Source organism: Lampetra fluviatilis, chromosome 77 (genome assembly GCF_964198595.1).
Source record: "Lampetra fluviatilis chromosome 77, kcLamFluv1.1, whole genome shotgun sequence".
Lineage (NCBI taxonomy): Eukaryota > Metazoa > Chordata > Hyperoartia > Petromyzontiformes > Petromyzontidae > Lampetra > Lampetra fluviatilis.
The window spans coordinates 3,128,892-3,146,889 of record NC_136351.1 but is presented as its reverse complement, the minus strand read 5'-3'; the positions used below and the strand labels follow the sequence as shown (position 1 = coordinate 3,146,889).

At 52.3% G+C, this 17,998-nt stretch overlaps 1 protein-coding gene across 1 annotated transcript in view; it reads left to right on the top strand.

Moving 5' to 3' along the window:
* The window catches only part of LOC144953523 (uncharacterized), a 72,605-nt gene extending 54,949 nt beyond the window's left edge, over positions 1-17,656 (top strand). Inside the window, exons 18-24 of the mRNA XM_078884064.1 lie at positions 51-3,336; positions 7,898-7,973; positions 9,170-9,237; positions 9,555-9,814; positions 13,590-13,658; positions 16,021-16,171; positions 17,229-17,656. Of these exons, the coding sequence (XP_078740190.1) occupies positions 51-3,336; positions 7,898-7,973; positions 9,170-9,237; positions 9,555-9,814; positions 13,590-13,658; positions 16,021-16,171; positions 17,229-17,369 (4,051 nt within the window). The 3' untranslated portion in view covers positions 17,370-17,656. The remainder of the gene's footprint in view (positions 1-50; positions 3,337-7,897; positions 7,974-9,169; positions 9,238-9,554; positions 9,815-13,589; positions 13,659-16,020; positions 16,172-17,228) is intronic.
* The last annotated feature ends 342 nt before the right edge of the window (positions 17,657-17,998 follow it).

The window sequence follows — 17,998 nt, the reverse complement described above, 5'->3', positions numbered from 1 at the left end:
CACCGTCTGTCGTGACACCATGTGTGATGATGCTGCTGTGTCTCCCTCAGGCATCACTGGTTTCTCGCTGTTGTCTGCTTCCCGGGCATGGAGTCGCCGACGTTCGAACCAAACCCCAACCATCACGAGCCGAGCCCAAGCCATGGAGAGCAAAGCCCAGGGTGTGGAGAGCAGAGCCCGATCCACGGGGAGCAGAGCCCCAAGTGTGGAGAGCAGAGCCCCAAGCGTGGAGAGCAGAGCCCCAAGCGTGGAGAGCAGAGCCCCAAGCGTGGAGAGCAGAGCCCCAAGCGTGGAGAGCAGAGCCCCAAGCGTGGAGAACAGAGCCCCAAGCGTGGAGAACAGAGCCCCAAGCTTGGAGAACAGAGCCCCAAGCGTGGAGAACAGAGCCCCAAGCGTGGAGAACAGAGCCCCAAGCGTGGAGAACAGAGCCCCAAGCGTGGAGAACAGAGCCCCAAGCGTGGAGAACAGAGCCCCAAGCTTGGAGAACAGAGCCCCAAGCGTGGAGAACAGAGCCCCAAGCGTGGAGAACAGAGCCCCAAGCGTGGAGAACAGAGCCCCAAGCGTAGAGAACAGAGCCCCAAGCGTGGAGAACAGAGCCCCAAGCGTGGAGAACAGAGCCCCAAGCGTGGAGAACAGAGCCCCAAGCGTGGAGAACAGAGCCCCAAGCTTGGAGAACAGAGCCCCAAGCGTGGAGAACAGAGCCCCAAGCGTGGAGAACAGAGCCCCAAGCGTGGAGAACAGAGCCCCAAGCGTGGAGAACAGAGCCCAAAGCGTGGAGAACAGAGCCCCAAGCGTGGAGAACAGAGCCCCAAGTGTGGAGAGCAGAGCCCCAAGCGTGGAGAGCAGAGCCCCAAGCATGGAGAACAGAGCCCCAAGCGTGGAGAACAGAGCCTTAAGCGTGGAGAACAGAGCCCCAAGCCCGGAGAACAGAGCCCCAAGCATGGCGAACAGAGCCCCAAGCCCGGAGAACAGAGCCCCAAGCATGGCGAACAGAGCCCCAAGCCCGGAGAGCGGAGCCCCAAGTGTGGAGAACAGAGCCCCAAGCCCGGAGAACAGAGCCCCAAGCGTGGAGAACAGAGCCCCAAGCGTGGAGAACAGAGCCTCAAGTGTGGAGAACAGAGCCCCAAGTCTGGAGAACAGAGCCCCAAGTCTGGAGAACAGAGCCCCAAGTGTGGAGAACAGAGCCCCAAGTGTGGAGAACAGAGCCCCAAGTGTGGAGAACAGAGCCCCAAGCTTGGAGAACAGAGCCCCAAGTGTGGAGAACAGAGCCCCAAGTGTGGAGAACAGAGCCCCAAGTGTGGAGAGCAGAGCCCCAAGTGTGGAGAACAGAGCCCCAAGTGTGGAGAGCAGAGCCCCAAGCGTGGAGAACAGAGCCCCAAGTGTGGAGAACAGAGCCCCAAGTGTGGAGAACAGAGCCCCAAGTGTGGAGAACAGAGCCCCAAGTGTGGAGAGCAGAGCCCCAAGTGTGGAGAACAGAGCCCCAAGCGTGGAGAGCAGAGCCCCAAGCGTGGAGAGCAGAGCCCCAAGCGTGGAGAACAGAGCCCCAAGTGTGGAGAGCAGAGCCCCAAGTGTGGAGAACAGAGCCCCAAGCTTGGAGAACAGAGCCCCAAGCGTGGAGAACAGAGCCCCAAGCGTGAAGAACAGAGCCCGCAGCGCGGAGAGCCGAGCCCCAGGTGCGGAGAACAGAGCCCGGAGCCCGGAGAGCAGAGCCCGAGGAGCCAAGAGCATAGCCCTGTGACCTCCCACAGCACCAGAATTGGGAATGGCGGTGGCACTCATAATGACTGTGGCAGCGCTAAGGGGGCAGATACTTGTAGTGGTGGTGACACTGATGGGGCTGCTGTTGCTGGTGTTGCTTACGGTGCGGATGGATGTGGTAACAGCAGGAGTATCGATGGTGGTGCTGATGGCACTACTGTTAAGAACAGGGCCAGTGACGGCGTTGATGGAGGTGGTGGTGGTAATGTTGGCGCCTATTCCTCCGCCTGCCCTTCGCAAACCTACCCTCGCGATGCCCACTCGCCACGGCCTCTCCACCAGCTGTGCCAGCCAAACTCGGACTCGCCGCACGATGCAGCGGCCACAGCGGCGGGCACAGTGACCTGCAATCTTGGCGAGGGGCAACGAGACAATGTAAGGGAGAGGGAGGGAGATGGTGGGGGGGAGGAGGAGGGAGCCAGCAGTAGGGAGAGTGAGAGAGACAGGGCCACAGAGGGAGGCAGTGGGGAGATTGAAGGAGGCACTGTGGAGAAGGAGGAACAGAGTGGGGAGAAGGAGGAAGGCTGCGTGGAGGAGGGAGGGAGTGTGGAAAAGGGAGAGAGCAGGGAAAAGGAGGGAGGAAGCGGGGGCAGGGAGAGAGACACAGGCTACTGGATGGAAGACATTGGGGAGAGGGAAGGAGGCCACGTTCAGGAGAGAGGCAGCAGTGGGCGGAGGGATGGAGAGAGTGGGGAGGAAGAGGGGAGCGATGCTAGTGGACAGGGCATCATCATTGTGGAGACACGGTCTCTTTGCACGGAGGAGGCGATGATAACAGAGGATCAGGGGGAGGTGGAGAGGGGGAAAGAGGAGGGGACGGAGGAGGAGGTGAAGGAACCAGATAAGGACGTGGAGATGGAGGAGGTGAAGAGACAGGAGGGGAAGATGGAGGAGGTGATGGGTGCAGAGGAGGTGATGGAGAAGACCATGAAGGAGCAGAGTTTGGGGGCGATGGAGGGGGTCGAGGAAGATGAGGCGAATGAAGTGGAGGAGTCGGCTATTGTCATTACGGAGATTCGCTCTGTGGCCAACGAGTTTGATCAGCAAGGTGGAGGTGAGGATAAGGGAATTCAGGACGAGGAGGTGGAGCTGCGAGCCAGTGTTGTGGGCATAGGCCGGGCTGACGAGTTGGAGGAGGAACAGCAAAGAAGTGAGGGATGTAGGGACCAGGGTGAGCGGGTGCGGCAGACTGGGTATGGAGACCGGGTGAAGGAGAATGAGGAGGTGGCTCAACGAGGTGGTGGTGATGAAAGAGAAGACATGAGAGATGAGTTGAGGGAAATTGATGAGCAAGGGGGTGCAGTAGATAGAAACCGTACTGATGAGGTCAACACCCCGGAGGTTGAGCAGCGACGAGGTGGAGGAGGAGGTGGAGGCACCCAGGATGATGAGATGAAGCCGCCAGGAGGCAATGGAGACGATGAAGAGGAAGCTGGTGTGGCACGAAGAGGAGGTGGCACAGACGAGGACGCGGAGCAGCACGGAGGAGGAGGTGGAGGAGGTGAAGAGTGCCGGGTGGCGGTTTCGAGTCGTCTGATGGCCGTGCTGCTTCAAGCTTGTGGTGGCGATGTAGCCAAGGTGAGGCAAAAAACAAAGAATCCCCCCACGCAGGCCACACTGACTAAGTGCTGTTTGCGCGGAGTGCCTGTTAGGGGTGGGGGGGTAGTGTCATCAACAACACGCCCGGCGACCTCAGTCTCCACTGATGATTGCACGACACCAGCTACTCATTTAAGGCAGAGTCGATCTAGGGCAGGATTCAGGGCCGGTTTAAATATTTCATTGCTGGTGTTGGCCATGAACGAGAATCGAACTCAGGTGACAGGGGTTTGTGAGGCACTTTGCCCGCTAATTGATGATGTGCCGCTGCTCCCTGCAGAGAAACGGCAGCCGTTACTTCCAAACTTGCTTTTGTTTCCGGGCTCGAGGTGTTTTGACCACAGGCCCAGTGGCCGAGAAAGTCAACCCGCCCACAGCAAAATAGCACTGCGGCTACCTCTCTTTTTGCGCAGGGGTCGTGTTCTTGAAAATGGTGCGTAACTTGAAATCTCATAAAATGTAATGGACATTTCCCATACGAAATAAAGGAAATGGGTTAGTGTTCGGGAGAGCACGCTATCGAACCTCATTCTTACATCTACATATTTCACAGGTTACAATACATATATGTGCAATACTACCATACATGTGTTAAAGATAGTAACAGCCTATTTAAAGAAAGAAAATACAAAAATAATAAAGTAAAACAAAGTGAGTTGCTTGAGTGTGGCAGTATTGGGGCTGGTGGTGGAGGGAGTGGAGAGTGGCGGGGATGACGATGGTGGAGATGATGGCGCTTTCAAATGTGTGCACAAGACAAAGTTCACGTGGATAAGATCTTCAGAATGGCGTGCGAGAAGGAGATGCTCTTCTGGTGGTTGTCGCGATTGAAACTATGCTGCACGACTAACGATGAGCTTGCAGCGCACTCCGTGCACCATGGCCCAATGCTCTGGACTGCGTTATTTCAATAACAGTGCGCGCATAACAAAAATGACATTTAAATTAATCTTAACGTGTCCTTTCAGAATCACGTCATATAAATGCGCGTAAAAAGCGTGGCGACTTTATCGGAGTCGATGCGTTTCTTAAATTGAGCTTCCAGGTTATACGAAGTTGTGGGGGGGGGGTGTAAGAGATGACAATGCGACTCATCTTGAAGTGTGCGAGAGATGAAACAGGAAAGCGTTGTGATTGTGCGGTGTTGTGATCGAACAGTGCGGATAGGTTGAAAGTGGTCGACAGAGGCCTTAACATGGGGGGAGGAGGAGAAATCAGAGTGAGTTTCACGGGCACAGAGTTAATCATGGTATTAGCAATAGAAGAGCATACTTTGTGGAAGGCTCTTTGCTGGAAGGGGGATCACGGAACAGACCCAGGTGCCGTGAGTTGACTGATGACTGGCAGACGTGCACCACCTGTGCCAAATTGCTGCGGTTTATCTGCCAGGCGCTCTGCTCATTGTTGTGAGTGTGGCTTCTTTGCATTCCATTGTTGGAGGGTGACTGCCTCCATCTGGCAAGCAGTATCTGTGACGAGCCTCCTTCACAGAGGCCAGTTTTGACACTGCTGCTATCAGTCATTGGCAAGTCCACTCAGCTCCTCATCTTTCTGTACCACATCAGCCCATCTATTCTCTAGCCCATGCCATACCCGTTTGAACTTATTTCGCACCGTACCTAGCCAACTGTACGTAGTTGGGGGATAACAAAACGCTGGTCACCCCACCCTTGATCGAGTGGCTGATCCCTGAGTACAATATGTTATGAGACTTCGGATGCTTTTAGATCAGTTTATATAAAGCGTATACTTCCACCGCACTGCTTAAGTATGCCTGGGATCAAGGGCCAGCAAACGTTGAACCCTCCTCTTAATTTCTACAAAAAACAAAGTCAAGCCTAAAAAGGACGGAACAAAACGGAAACGAATTGCGCCTGCCCACTGACTATAAGACAAGGAACTGCAAATCGTTGAGGTCGACATCTGTGGCCTGAGATCCAACATCGGAGAACTTGCCAACGTGTCATTGTGGTAGAAACATTCCTAGACACCCAGCTGTTTGAGACGGAGCGGACTGCGTTGCAGTACCCAGGTTACACCATTTGCTGCCGAAGAGATTGAACTGCCTTATCCGGAGGGGTATTGCAGTGTACTGCCTATAAGGAATTGCCATCCATCCCAAAGAGATCCAACAGACATGGAACCTATGTTACTCACAGTCACTTTAAGTTCCTGGAAGCTACTCAAAGGAGCTGTGTGTGCTAACAATGGCATCCTTAACTACCTGGACACTGAAACCCCATAAAAAATTACAGAGTTTGATGCATATTCCATCATGCTGGTGGGAGACTTCAATGTCCATCATGAAGACTGGCTAGGTAGCTGAACAACAGACTCAGCTGGCTGCAAAGCTCTACAGCTTGCAAGTTGCTTGGGTCTCCAACAGATTGTTGAATTTCCTGTAATGTTATGGAGCTATACATCCACAGCAACATTGTCACTAAAAAGCTCTGAGATAAGGCATGGGTTGACGAGAAGTGCAGGAGGGCTTCAAGGTAGAAGCGACACCTCTTCCGCTAGCTCAAGAAAAACAATACTGCCATCATCAAGTTGAAATTTGCCAAAGCAAGACACTTGTACAACCAGGCTGAGAAGCAGGCTAGAAGGAACTACAACATCAAATTCAATGAGGAGCTTACTGATCGAACCTTAACCAGTAAGAAATGGTAGAGGCTTGTCAACTCCCTTTTAGAAGAGCTGCAAACTCTGACATCCCTGTCATTGTGAACAACGATGTTGCCCATATCATAGCATGGGATAAAACAGAGAGGTGTTCCGTGAGACCTTTGCAAAGGAATGCTGTCTCCAAGATGCAAAAGTTCCCGTACATGTTCTCTAGCTCCGCCCATTACCTTTCGCCTAGATGGAATCCCCGCTTCGGATTGGGTTCCGATTACCTAGCGGTGACCATGCAGATACCCCTTGTCACCCCCTAGGTGGCGCTATCTCATTACACATGCATAAGGGGCACCACCAGGGCATCCTTCCAACCCTGGAGAATCCATCCCGTGATGCAAATGGTTGTGATGTCACATAGAGTAGCCTGTATGCAATCACCACACTCCCTCAGCAGTTCTCTTTGAAGGTCATCTCTGACCGACGCTCTTCCTGATCTCAGACTCTGGATTTCTCCCCCGTCCTTCCTCAACAGATGACACTTCAGCCATGGTATTTCACAGTAGGTGGCTATTTCCTCCATTATTTGAATCACAGCGGCCCCAGCAGGGTCAAACCCACCTGATCCCTGATGTTATTTGAGCTGAAGGATTTCCCTGCCCCCAAGACCTTACTGAAATGCTCCGCAAACCTGTTCATGGGGGGTCAGAGATCAGATCACCTTTTTTCCCCTTCTGGGTGATCGGTGTGGTACTGTGCAAGTTACTTTTTAAAAATAATTAAATTAAGCAGTGGTTTGTGATTCCATATCTTCGGCAACCTGCGACCACCACTCATCCTTGCAGTGGCGCACGGCTCTTTGAACCTCCGAGCGAAGGGTGCGGTAAGCCGCCTCATTCTCCAACGTGGGATGTTGCCAATGGCGGGAGTGGGCCTGTTGCTTTCTCTCAGCTAGACGGAACACTTCCTCCATCAGCCGCCGATTGATTCTAGCCTTCCCTTCAATGGGCATTGCTTACAGCCACCACCACAGCCTTACTGAGTGGCCACCACCAGAGATGAGGTGGGATGTCGTGCTTTTGGGCCATTCACACAGGCAGCACAGCGATTTTAGCTCACGAATTAACCGTGTTAGTTGTCACTGCCCACCATTACTGCAGCACCCTCCTGAGATAGCCATGGGGCTCACTGATTATTTCCTGGGTGAATGAGCGCAGTGATACCAATGACACAAACACACTGTCCACAGTGTTTAACATGTAGCAGGCTTTTGCGACCAATATTATTCATAATAGAGGTTTTTTTTCGGTTAGATTGCGTAAGTATAAATGTGTCGTGAACCCTCCACTCGACGCAGCCAATCAGAAAGGGTTTTTTACGTAAACAAAACGTGCCAATTAGTTACTAGTTCAGCACTAACCGGTTGTGGGTTGGAGAGTAAACTTACGACAACAATTACGATTTGAGTACCGTGATGTTTCGCCGGTAATTACATCCAGCATCATCGGGCGATTTTTGCCAGAATGTACACTGCCCACTACTGCCCGTCTCTTTGACCTCTCCCTGTCTCTCTCTTCTCTCACTCTGTCCTTTCTCCTTTCTCTCTCTCCTCTCTCTCTAGCCATATTTGTTTGTTGTAGAACAGAGTTAGACTGATAACTTTAATCTAAATTGTCTTATGGTTGTTATTGTTTGACTTGCATCCCACTGGGATTTTTGCACACAGCATTGATATATGGTGCTTTTTCTGGAAGACTTTGCTGTTTTTTCCTGGATTTTTCTGTTTGCGCGTAGTCACTTTAAGATGTTTCTTGTTCATGTTTTTGGTTGTTGCTGTTGCACCCGATTCAAGAGCCGAATGGCTCACAGGGCTATACCAAATGAATGCAACTGAAAACTCTCTCTCTCCCCATGTGTGTCTCAGAAGAAGGGGGGAGAGGAGCCAGCCGATGGGGGTGACGTCGCTGCCAGTCTGATGGATCTCGATGCTCGGGCCCGAGGTGGGAGACCTTTCACTTGCCCGTGCTGGCCCTGTCACTGTCTCCTGTTCCTCCCTTTTAAACGGTGGCAAGGTTAGAATCCGGCATGGTTAGAATCCGGCAGGCTGCCCTGATTAATACTGCGCTGATGTATGAGCTGTGCAATCGTATTGCGCGCCGACCGCTTTGCAGTCGTTTGGAGGTGTTAACTGCCTCGCCTGGTATACAGGAGGTCGTGGGTTCGATCCCGACCCTAACATCACGGTGGCTAGGAGATGTTTACTACCTCGCCTGGTATACAGGAGGTTCATGGTTCGATCCCGACCCTGACGATGCCTGCTGCTGTATATTTGTAGTCTGCATCTTTCTCGCCCCATGGTCACGTGGATTTTGTCTCCGGGTCCTCGGGTATTTCCCTCCACATTTATAATTATCGACATCACGCATCGAGAGCATTTGCCTGCTGCTATAAACGTCCACGTGATGCTGATGATGATAAGCCGCTTGATTGAGCTGCTACCGTTCGTGACGGCCAGATCGCTTCTGAAAAAAGCTGCACAACTCATTTGGGGGCCTTACACCTGGTAAATAAATAAATGCTGCTGTGACATCGTTTACGAGAGTAGGAGGGCCACTTTAAGACGTAGACTTTCATGACCAACATCCATAATAGAGACTGGGTTAGTTTGCGTAAATGTAAATATGTCGATAAATCCGCCACCACCAGACACAACCAATTAGTAAGGTTTTTTTTTACGAAAACAAAACGTGCCAATTCATTAATAATACAGCACACCGGTTGTGTGTTGGAGAGTAATTGTAAATGTCGTAATGGGTTGACTCTCCAACACACCGATGTGCTGTACTAGTAAGGTATTGGCAGGTTTAACGGCACAACATTTATATTCATGCGATCTCTAACCCAAAAAAGTCGGTAAAGGAATGGCCATTGTGTATGGCCATCGCAAGTCAAAATTTTGACAAAACTCAGCCGCACATTGTTCAGTTGGGGATCACAGCACCAGCTGCATTGGGTCCTTGCTGTACAGCCTGGCAGGAGCCCTCCTCAAAATAAAGAGTCATGGGACTCCGGTGATGACTTTTCTTGGCTGAACGAGCGGTGGGGATGGCGTTGGTGGTGACTATGATGAGAGTGCGGCTACTAAACGGGGGGACCTATGTGTGACCCCCCCCTCCTCCTCTACCCCCCGGCCCAGCCCCCCACATTGCCACAGAGATGGAGGCAGCACAGATGGGCAGCCCCTCCTCTCCGCCCCTGGACCAGGTGTGTACCCACAGTGCACTGTGCTGTTGATGGTGGTGGTGGTGATGTTGGTCGCATGAATGATGATGCTTTGTGATGATAGGTGGTTGTGGTGATGATTGTGATGATGATTTTGATGATGGTTGTGATGATGATTTTGGTGATGGTTGTGATGATGATAATGATTGTGTTGATGATGATGATGATGTTGGAGGTGGTGATGATGTTGGTGATGGTGATGATGTTGGTGATGGTGATGATGTTGGTGATGATGGTGATGATGTTGGTGATGATGGTGATGATGTTGGTGATGATTGTGATCGCGTGACACCCCACAGTGCCACAACAATTTTGACACCCACTCGGACCAAGACAATGAAGAGAGAGACGAGGAGGAGGACGACGAGGAGGAGGAGGACGAGGAGGAGGATGAAGATGAGGAGGATGAAGATGAGGAGGATGAGGATGAGGAGGAGGATGAGGAGGAGGAGGATGAAGAGGAGGATGAAGAGGAGGAGGCCTGGCATGAAGACGACCATGACTACACCTCACAGTTCATGCACAACGGGCTTGCACAGAACCCACAGATCTGCAAACAGTGAGAACCACAGAGCGACCGTGTGCCATGGTCCACAGTGAGACTCAGGGAGACCAGGTCCCAGGGAGACCAGGTCCCAGGGAGACCAGGTTCCAGGGAGACTGGGACCCAGGGTCCCCAGTGTGTACGTGTGTCTGTGTGTCTGATTGTGTCCATGTGTGTTTGTTTTTGTCTTTTGTGCGTGTCTGTTTATGACGCCGTCTGGCCAAACCCCAAATAGCGGGGCCAGACTGAAACCCGTTTTCGGGGTTCCTCCAGAAACAAAACCACTGCAGTTGGCCATGTGGAATATCCGAATGCTCGTTGCGGAGGAAAGGCTGCCTTTCCTTTGTCGCCTGGACCTCTGGAATACAAGAGATCTGGTGGTGCTGGTTCTGACTCTAGTCACCATGAGGTGTTGTACGCTCTTCCACTTGGGAGCGGAACACTGCCAAATAACAGGCAGTGGCTCTGCTTCTGTATGAAAGGATTGAAGGGGGCGAGGGCGCGTGGAGGCGAGGCGTGGGAAGCTGTAAGGCCCAGGCTACTGTGGGCTTGTCTCCCCATTAAAGGAAGGCAAGCAATGGTGGAGGGTTGGAGACTTCCGTCCCCACCGAAGATGAACATTGGTGGTGGGACGCAGGCAAGGCTGATGAATTTGATGCCTCCCATGACCTGTTCCAGGTGCTAGCTGAAGTGGCCCCCTTGGGTTAGTCATCCTGCTGGGTTGTGATGCAGGCAATTGGGCTGGAGTGATTGGAAGGCATGGGCCAGATCAGCTCGGTAACAACGGTAGGAGGCTGCTAGACTTCTGTGTAGCCCATAGGCTTGTAATTACCAACATGTTCTTCGGCATCGGCACACACACAACATCATGGATGCACGCCGGGTCCAAGCAAGAACATCTGCTGGACCATATAGTGACGGAACAGCGGATGTGGACCTATGTCCTTGACAATATAACCTGCCGTAGAGGCACCTGCCCCCTGACCATCGGTCTGTTATCTTCAAGATGTGCCTGTCATATTTCCATTGTGGTGGTGGGGAAGACTGTTTTAATCGCTTTCGGCTGTGGTTGGAATTATTCCCACCTCCTCCTGATGCCGGAAAAAAATGGTTGAGGTTCGGGATTGTGGCTCATGCAGCTGCAATCACTGCATTGGGTACGAAGTCCAGACCTCCCTGGAGACCCTGGCTGACGGAGGAGGTGTTCTGGCTGGCTGAGACAAAGTGACGGGCCCACTCCCGCCATTTATAACATCCCACGTTAGAGAATGAGGAGGCTTACCGCAGCCTTCACTCAGAGGTTCGGACAGCCATGTAGCTCTGCAAGGATGAGTGGTGGTTGTGGGCCGCTGAGGAGATGGAAACTGCCCTCAGTAGCTCGTGATCCCACTTTATGTCCTTCAAAAAAGTAACTTGCAGAGCCACACATAAGACTGTCCTTAAGGGAAAGAATGGTGACCCGATCTCCAACCCCCAGGAACATGTCTGCAGGTTTTACTGAACATATCAGTAAGGTGTTGGATGAGGGGAAACTCCTCAGCCTAGATAACATCATGGGGCAAGGTGGAGTTTGACCCTACTGGGGGCTATTGTGCCTTTAATATTGGACGAAGTGTCCACTCCCTGTGGTAGTGGCTGGCTGAGGATGCCGTCTATTGAGGAAGGATGAGGAGCGATCCAGAGTCTTGACAGCAGGTTAAGTGGGGCGGGCAGTGATGATCTCCCAAGTGTGTGTGCAGACTGCCCTATGTGACATTACAACTGTGGACCACAGGACAGGTTCATCAGAATTGGAGGGATCCCCTCCAATTCTGAAGGGAGACCGTTCTGAAGGGAGACCGTTCTAATTGTAACTACAGGGGCATCTCCCTCCTCAGTGTGAGTCCAGGAAAGGTAGTGATTATTCAACATCGCCCCCTTGCCAGGCAGCGTGCTGAGGAGAGGTTTATAGAGCCCCAATGTGGTTTCAGGCCAGGGCGGTCCAATACAGGCAGCATTTTCTTTGTCCGTCTGCTATAGCAAAGGTGTAGGGAATTTCAGTGGGATCTACATCTTTACTTTATTGACCTGGTCAAGGCCCATGATATCATCAATAAGCCAGGGCTCTGGGTTATTGGTCCTGATTTTGGGGTCCCTCTGACCCTATGATTATATTCATTCGTGACCTACACAATGGTGGGCATGTCGGGGGTAAAGCTGCATGTCTGAGAGTTTAATTAATTCACATATTTGACCATGTAGTTCAATAAGCTTTACATAGCTGTACCATAGGAATTTCCATCTGTTACAGATACAATGGGAGGTTAATTGATGTCTGGGTGCGGTCAAGGGATGGCTCCCTATTGGACAACCATGTTATGTATGCTGATTAACTGCTGGTTGCTGCTCACTCTGAGAATGAGTTGGAGGCGCTGCTGCTGAATATGGATAGTATGATTATGATCAATTCTGGTTTTCCAGCAGAGGTCTCACTCCGAAGCAGTCGAGGGGCGTTATCTGTCAAGAAACTACCTGGCCAGTCACTCCACATGAAGCTATGCGTCTTCTCGGCCACAGTTATTGCCCTCCCTTTATGTTTGTGAAATGTGGATCCCTCTAATGGAACATCTGTGCCAGTTTAAAATAATAAGGCTGGCCTGCCGATGTCCCATCCTAGGTTTAACCAAGCTGAATTGTGGGAGGTGCTCACAATTCCTTGGAAGATCTGGACACTGTCCCATTGGTGAGCTCCTCCAGCAGGCCAGGCTGCGTTGGCTGGGTCATGTCGCCCGCATGTCTAGCCACCACGTGGCCAGACCGCTTTTGTTTGGCTGGATAGAGGGGGCTAAACTAGCATTGCACTGGCTATAAAAGAGTTAGGCTGATGTGGTAGAGGAGGATGTGGAGCTGAGTGCACGTGCCGATGACTGGTACCAGTGGTGTCAATTTCGGTCTCTGTGAAGGACGCTACTAGGCATTTGCAGGCAGTCACCCTCCAGCAACAACAGAGGGCAGAGGAGCGACGATCAAAACAACGAGCGGAACGCCAGGTGGTTGGGACACAGCAGGTTGCCACCCATAGCACCTGGGTCTGTCCCGTGACCTGCCAGCGGGCGTTCAACATTTCACATGGCCTTAACGTGCACATAGCCTGGCACAAACGCCATGGTGACGTCACCGCCACTTAGTGGCAAATAGTGGTTGTATATGTACTTGTGTGTGCGTGTATATATGTATACACGTGTGTGTATATATGTACACGTGTGTGTGTGTCTATATGTACACGTGTGTGCGTGTCTATATGTACACGTGTGTGCGTGTATATATGTACACGTGTGTGCGTGTATATATGTACACGTGTGTGCGTGTATATATGTACACGTGTGTGCGTGTCTATATGTACACGTGTGTGCGTGTAACTATGTACACGTGTGTGCGTGTATATATGTACACGTGTGTGCGTGTATATATGTACACGTGTGTGCGTGTATATATGTACACGTGTGTGCGTGTATATATGTACACGTGTGTGCGTGTATATATGTACACGTGTGTGCGTGTATATATGTACACGTGTGTGCGTGTATATATGTACACGTGTGTGCGTGTATATATGTACACGTGTGTGCGTGTATATATGTACACGTGTGTGCGTGTATATATGTACACGTGTGTGCGTGTATATATGTACACGTGTGTGCGTGTATATATGTACACGTGTGTGCGTGTATATATGTACACGTGTGTGCGTGTATATATGTACACGTGTGTGCGTATACTTATGTACACGTGTGTGTGTGTGTCTCTGCAGACCGTGCATCCTTCTTATGGACTCGCTTCGTGGTCCAAACCGAGACCACGTGTTCGACACCATCTGGGAGTAAGTGCCGGGCTGTGGGCGTGTGGGTCGCATTGATTCACCTGTGCAAATAGATCCCATACACACACGAGCAAAACACAACCATCTCCTACGTGTAGCCCACATGGCCTTTTGGGACAAGTGCTGTTAGTGAGCACCTATTTCGGCCGGCATGGACACGAAAATGGGCGGTGTGCCCAGCACCACCTGGGTGCCAGTCTCTCCACTGCTGCTGTTCAATACTCATGACACCAGGTGTTCATTTGAGGCTGAGTCGACCTAGGGGAGGCCCAGGACCAGTTCAGATAATCATCACTGGTGTTGCCCGTGAGCGGGAATCGAATCCGGGTCGCCAAGTTCGTAGATCAGTGCGCTACCCACTGCGCCACCGCTCCCAACACGTGGAGAGAAACCTCATCATCATTGTTATAGCGCTTGGTTGCCTAGGAATGCCGCACTTGGTCTCAAGCCTCGTTTTCAGGAGGGTACTGCCAAGTTATCACTGTACTAGCACACACTAAACATATAGACAGGAAGACTCTTGGGGCAAGTGCTGTTTGCGAGCACCGATGAAGGCCGGAACGGTACGCGAGGGGGTGGGGTGGCCAGCACCACTCCCAACCGCCTTGGTCTCCCCAGTGGCAATGTTTTACACACCACACAGATACCAATTTGAGGCCGAGTCGACCTAGGGGAGGCCCAGGACCGGTTAAAATAATCGTCACCGGTGTTCGCCGTGAGCGGGAATCGAACTCTGCTCGCTGGGTTCATAGTGCAGCGCGCAAACCGCTACACTTCCGCTCCCCACAGACAGACACACACACCTGCGTGTGTTAGAATTAAAAGTTTATCAAAAAATTATAGTGGAAAATGAGTGGTTGAGTTAGTGGGGAACTTCCTCACCAAGTTAAGTGAGTAAGTTGATGAGTTAGTGTGAGTGGGGGATTCAGTGAGTTTCTAGGTGTGAGATTGGGTGTGACTACAATGAGTGATTTTGATGGTGTGATTTGCGCGACTGAGTGACTGGGTGAGTGTCCATGCATGAGTGATGTGATGTTGGTGATGGTGACATAAGCGATTGTGTTCGTGGTGGTGATGTTCATGCTGAGGGGAAATGAGGTGGTGTTCAGGGCTGTGGCTCATGCAGCTATGGCTGTATTTAGTAAACAGTCCAGACGTCCCCAGGTGTTTTGGCTACCTCAGAAAATCAACAGAGGTTTGGTTGGAGAGCTGTGCGGCGCTGCAAGGATGAGTGGAGGTCGCGGGTTTGCTGAGGAGATGGAAACTGCCCTCAGTAGCTCGTGATCACTAACTCCTTCAAAAAAGTAACTTGCAGAGCCACACATTCTACCATCCTTAAAGGAAAGAATGGTGAGCCGATCTTTGACCCCCAGGAACATGTCTGCAGGTTTTTTGGAGCATATCAGTGAGGTGTTGGGTGAGGGGGATACTCCTCAGCTCGGATAACATCATGGGGCAAGGTGGAGTTTGACCCTACTGGGGGCTACTGTGCCTTTAATATTGGAGGAAGTGTCCACTCCCTGTGGTTGTGGCTGGCTGAGGGTGCCGTCTGTTGAGGAAGGACGGGGGGGGGGGGGAGCAATCAACAGTCTGAGAGCAGGTAAAGCGGCACGCAGCAATGGTCTCCCAAGTCTGCGCAGATTGCCCTGTGTGACATTATTTAAACTTTAATTTCCTATCTGCCTCAGGAGCCATTGTTGGCAATGGTGGTGATGATGGTGATTATGGCAGTGGTGGTGTTGGCAATGGTGGTGATAGTGGTGGTGCTGATGTTGGCGATGGTGGTGATGGTGGTGATGGTAGTGGTGGTGATGGCAGTGGTGGTGTTGGCAATGGTGGTGATAGTGGTGGTGCTGATGTTGGCAATGGTGATGATGGTGTTGATGGTGGGTGGTGTTGGCAGTGGTGGAGACGGTGGTGGTGATGTTGGTGAATGGCGATAGTGATGACGATGGTGTTGATGATAGTGGTGGTGATGATGATGTTGCCAATGGTGGGGATAGTCGTGATGGTGATAATGGTGTTGGCAATAGCGGGGATTGTGGTGGTGCTGTTGACGAAGATGGTGGTGGTCGTTGGTGATGTTTGTGGTGACGATGGTAGTTGTTGGTGATGGTAATGGTGATGATGGTGTTTATCTTCTTGGTTTTTTCGGTAAAGTCACGTAACAATTCTCACGACGTTTTGGCCACAACGCAAGCAGCCGTCCTCAGGTTAACCTGAGGACGGCTGCTTGATGAATCCCTGCAGTCACGAAAGTGATGATGGTGGTGATGGTGTTAATGGTAGTGGTGATGATGGCAGTGATGGTGGGGATGGTGGTTGTTGTTGGTGGTGATGATGGTGGTTGTTGGTTATGTAGGTACTTGGAGGAGGAGTGGGAGGCAAGGCGGGGCACGCGGAGGCGCTTCAGCAGGGACACGATGCCCGCGTGCTCCGTGCTGCTGCCTCAGCAGGACAACTTCAGCGACTGCGGTGTCTTCCTGCTGCAATACGTCGAGAGTTTCCTCAAAGTGAGAAGCACACTTGCTGTCCAGCAGCCGATGCACCTGCGATTTAGCACGGTTGGCTAGGTCCGGTGCGAAAGAAGTTGAACGCACACACACACACGTACACATACCCTGTCCAATGTTGGTTGGTGGAGAATTGGGAGGCCCCCTCCATCCCGTAGTGGATTGAACATGGCCGTGTGCATGCATGCATGCGCGCGCGTGTGTGTGCTTGTGTGTGTCCGTGCTTGTGTGTACATGCATGGGCTGTTGCCCCACACAAAGCTTCGGGTCTTCTCGGCCACGGTCATGCCCTCCCTTCTCTTTGCTTGAGAAATGTGGACGCCCCCCCCCCCCCTCGTGGAACATTTTTGCCGGTTAGAAACATTTGGGCTGGCCTACCTACAATGCATCCTGGGTTTAACCCAGCTGAATTGCGTAAGGAGCTCACAAATCCTTGAAAGATCTGGACGAGGTCACTTTAGTGAGCTCTTCCGGCAGGCAAAGCTGCGTTGGCTGGGTCATATAGCCTGCATGCCCAGCCACCACATGGCTAAACAGTTTTTGTTTGGCCAGATAGAGGGGGCGAAACGGGCGACTGAAATACGTCAAGTTGCCACAGTGGGGCATCGGCCAGTCATCTCAGTTAACCCATGCCACCTGGGTCTTTCCCGTGACCTGGCAGTGGGCGTTCAAAACTTCGTGGCCTTAAAGTGCACCAGCCTTGCACAAGCGCTGTGATGATGTCACCGCCACCTAGTGGCGATTGGCGGTTGTTGTTGTCTGAGGTTTACATGCGGACGTGCAGCGGTTAGCATAATGTGCTATGAATCCGGCGACCCGAGTTTGATTCTCGCTCACGGCCAACACCGGTCACGATTATCTGAACCGGTCCTGGGCCTCCTCTAGGTCGACTCAGTTTCAAATTATTACCTGGTGCGGTGTGTAGTAAACATCGCCACTGGGGAGACAAAGGCGTTCGGACACGGTGCTGATCACCCACCCCCTTGTGTGCCACAGTGCCAGCCTTCATAGACGCTGCTCGCTAACAGTATGTTTGTCTTTGTGTGTGTGTGTGGAGACGCCCGTGACAAGTTTCGACCTCCCCATGCGTCTGGACGGGTGGTTCCCCCCGGCCGCCACTCGCCACAAGAGGCAGGAGATTAAAGAGCTCATCCTGGCCCTGCACCAGCAGCAGAAGGAGCAGCAGCGCAATGCGTGAATGCGCCCGCTGCTGCAGCATTGTCACTCAGCCGGCTGCAGCATCGTCGCTCAGCCGGCCGCAACGTCGTCGCTCAGCCGGCCGCAGCGTCGTCGTTCATCCGCAGCGTCGTCGCTCAGCCGGCCGCAGCATCGTCGTTCAGCCGCAGCGTCGTCGTTCAGCCGCAGCGTCGTTCAGCCGCAGCGTCATTGCTCAGCAACAACGTCATCGCAAGTCACAGCATCATCACCTGGACCAGGGGCGGCTGTCTTTTTTATATCAAAGTGCTTTCTCAGGAAAGCGCTGGGTGGGTGTAGGGGGGGTGGGGGGGCGTGCTCTGGAATTTTATGCGGGGGGGGGGGGGTGGAATGGGGGTGGGGAGGAGCAAGATGGGATAATGGAGCGAGGAGCAGCTACCGACCCCGACCACGGACAGCGTCAGAAGACACGACGACGTGTTTTTTTTTTATCAAGCGATAGCGGCGCCCACCCCCAGTGACCAAATTGGTGTGAGTGGCGGTGACGTCATTATTTGTCGTAGTTACCGTCGTGGTCGTCGTTGTCGTCGTTGTCGTGGTGGTGATGATTCCCCGGTGGGGTCGCAATGTCCTCGTTTGCTGCGTTTGATTTCGAGGGCGGCGGCGGTGAGC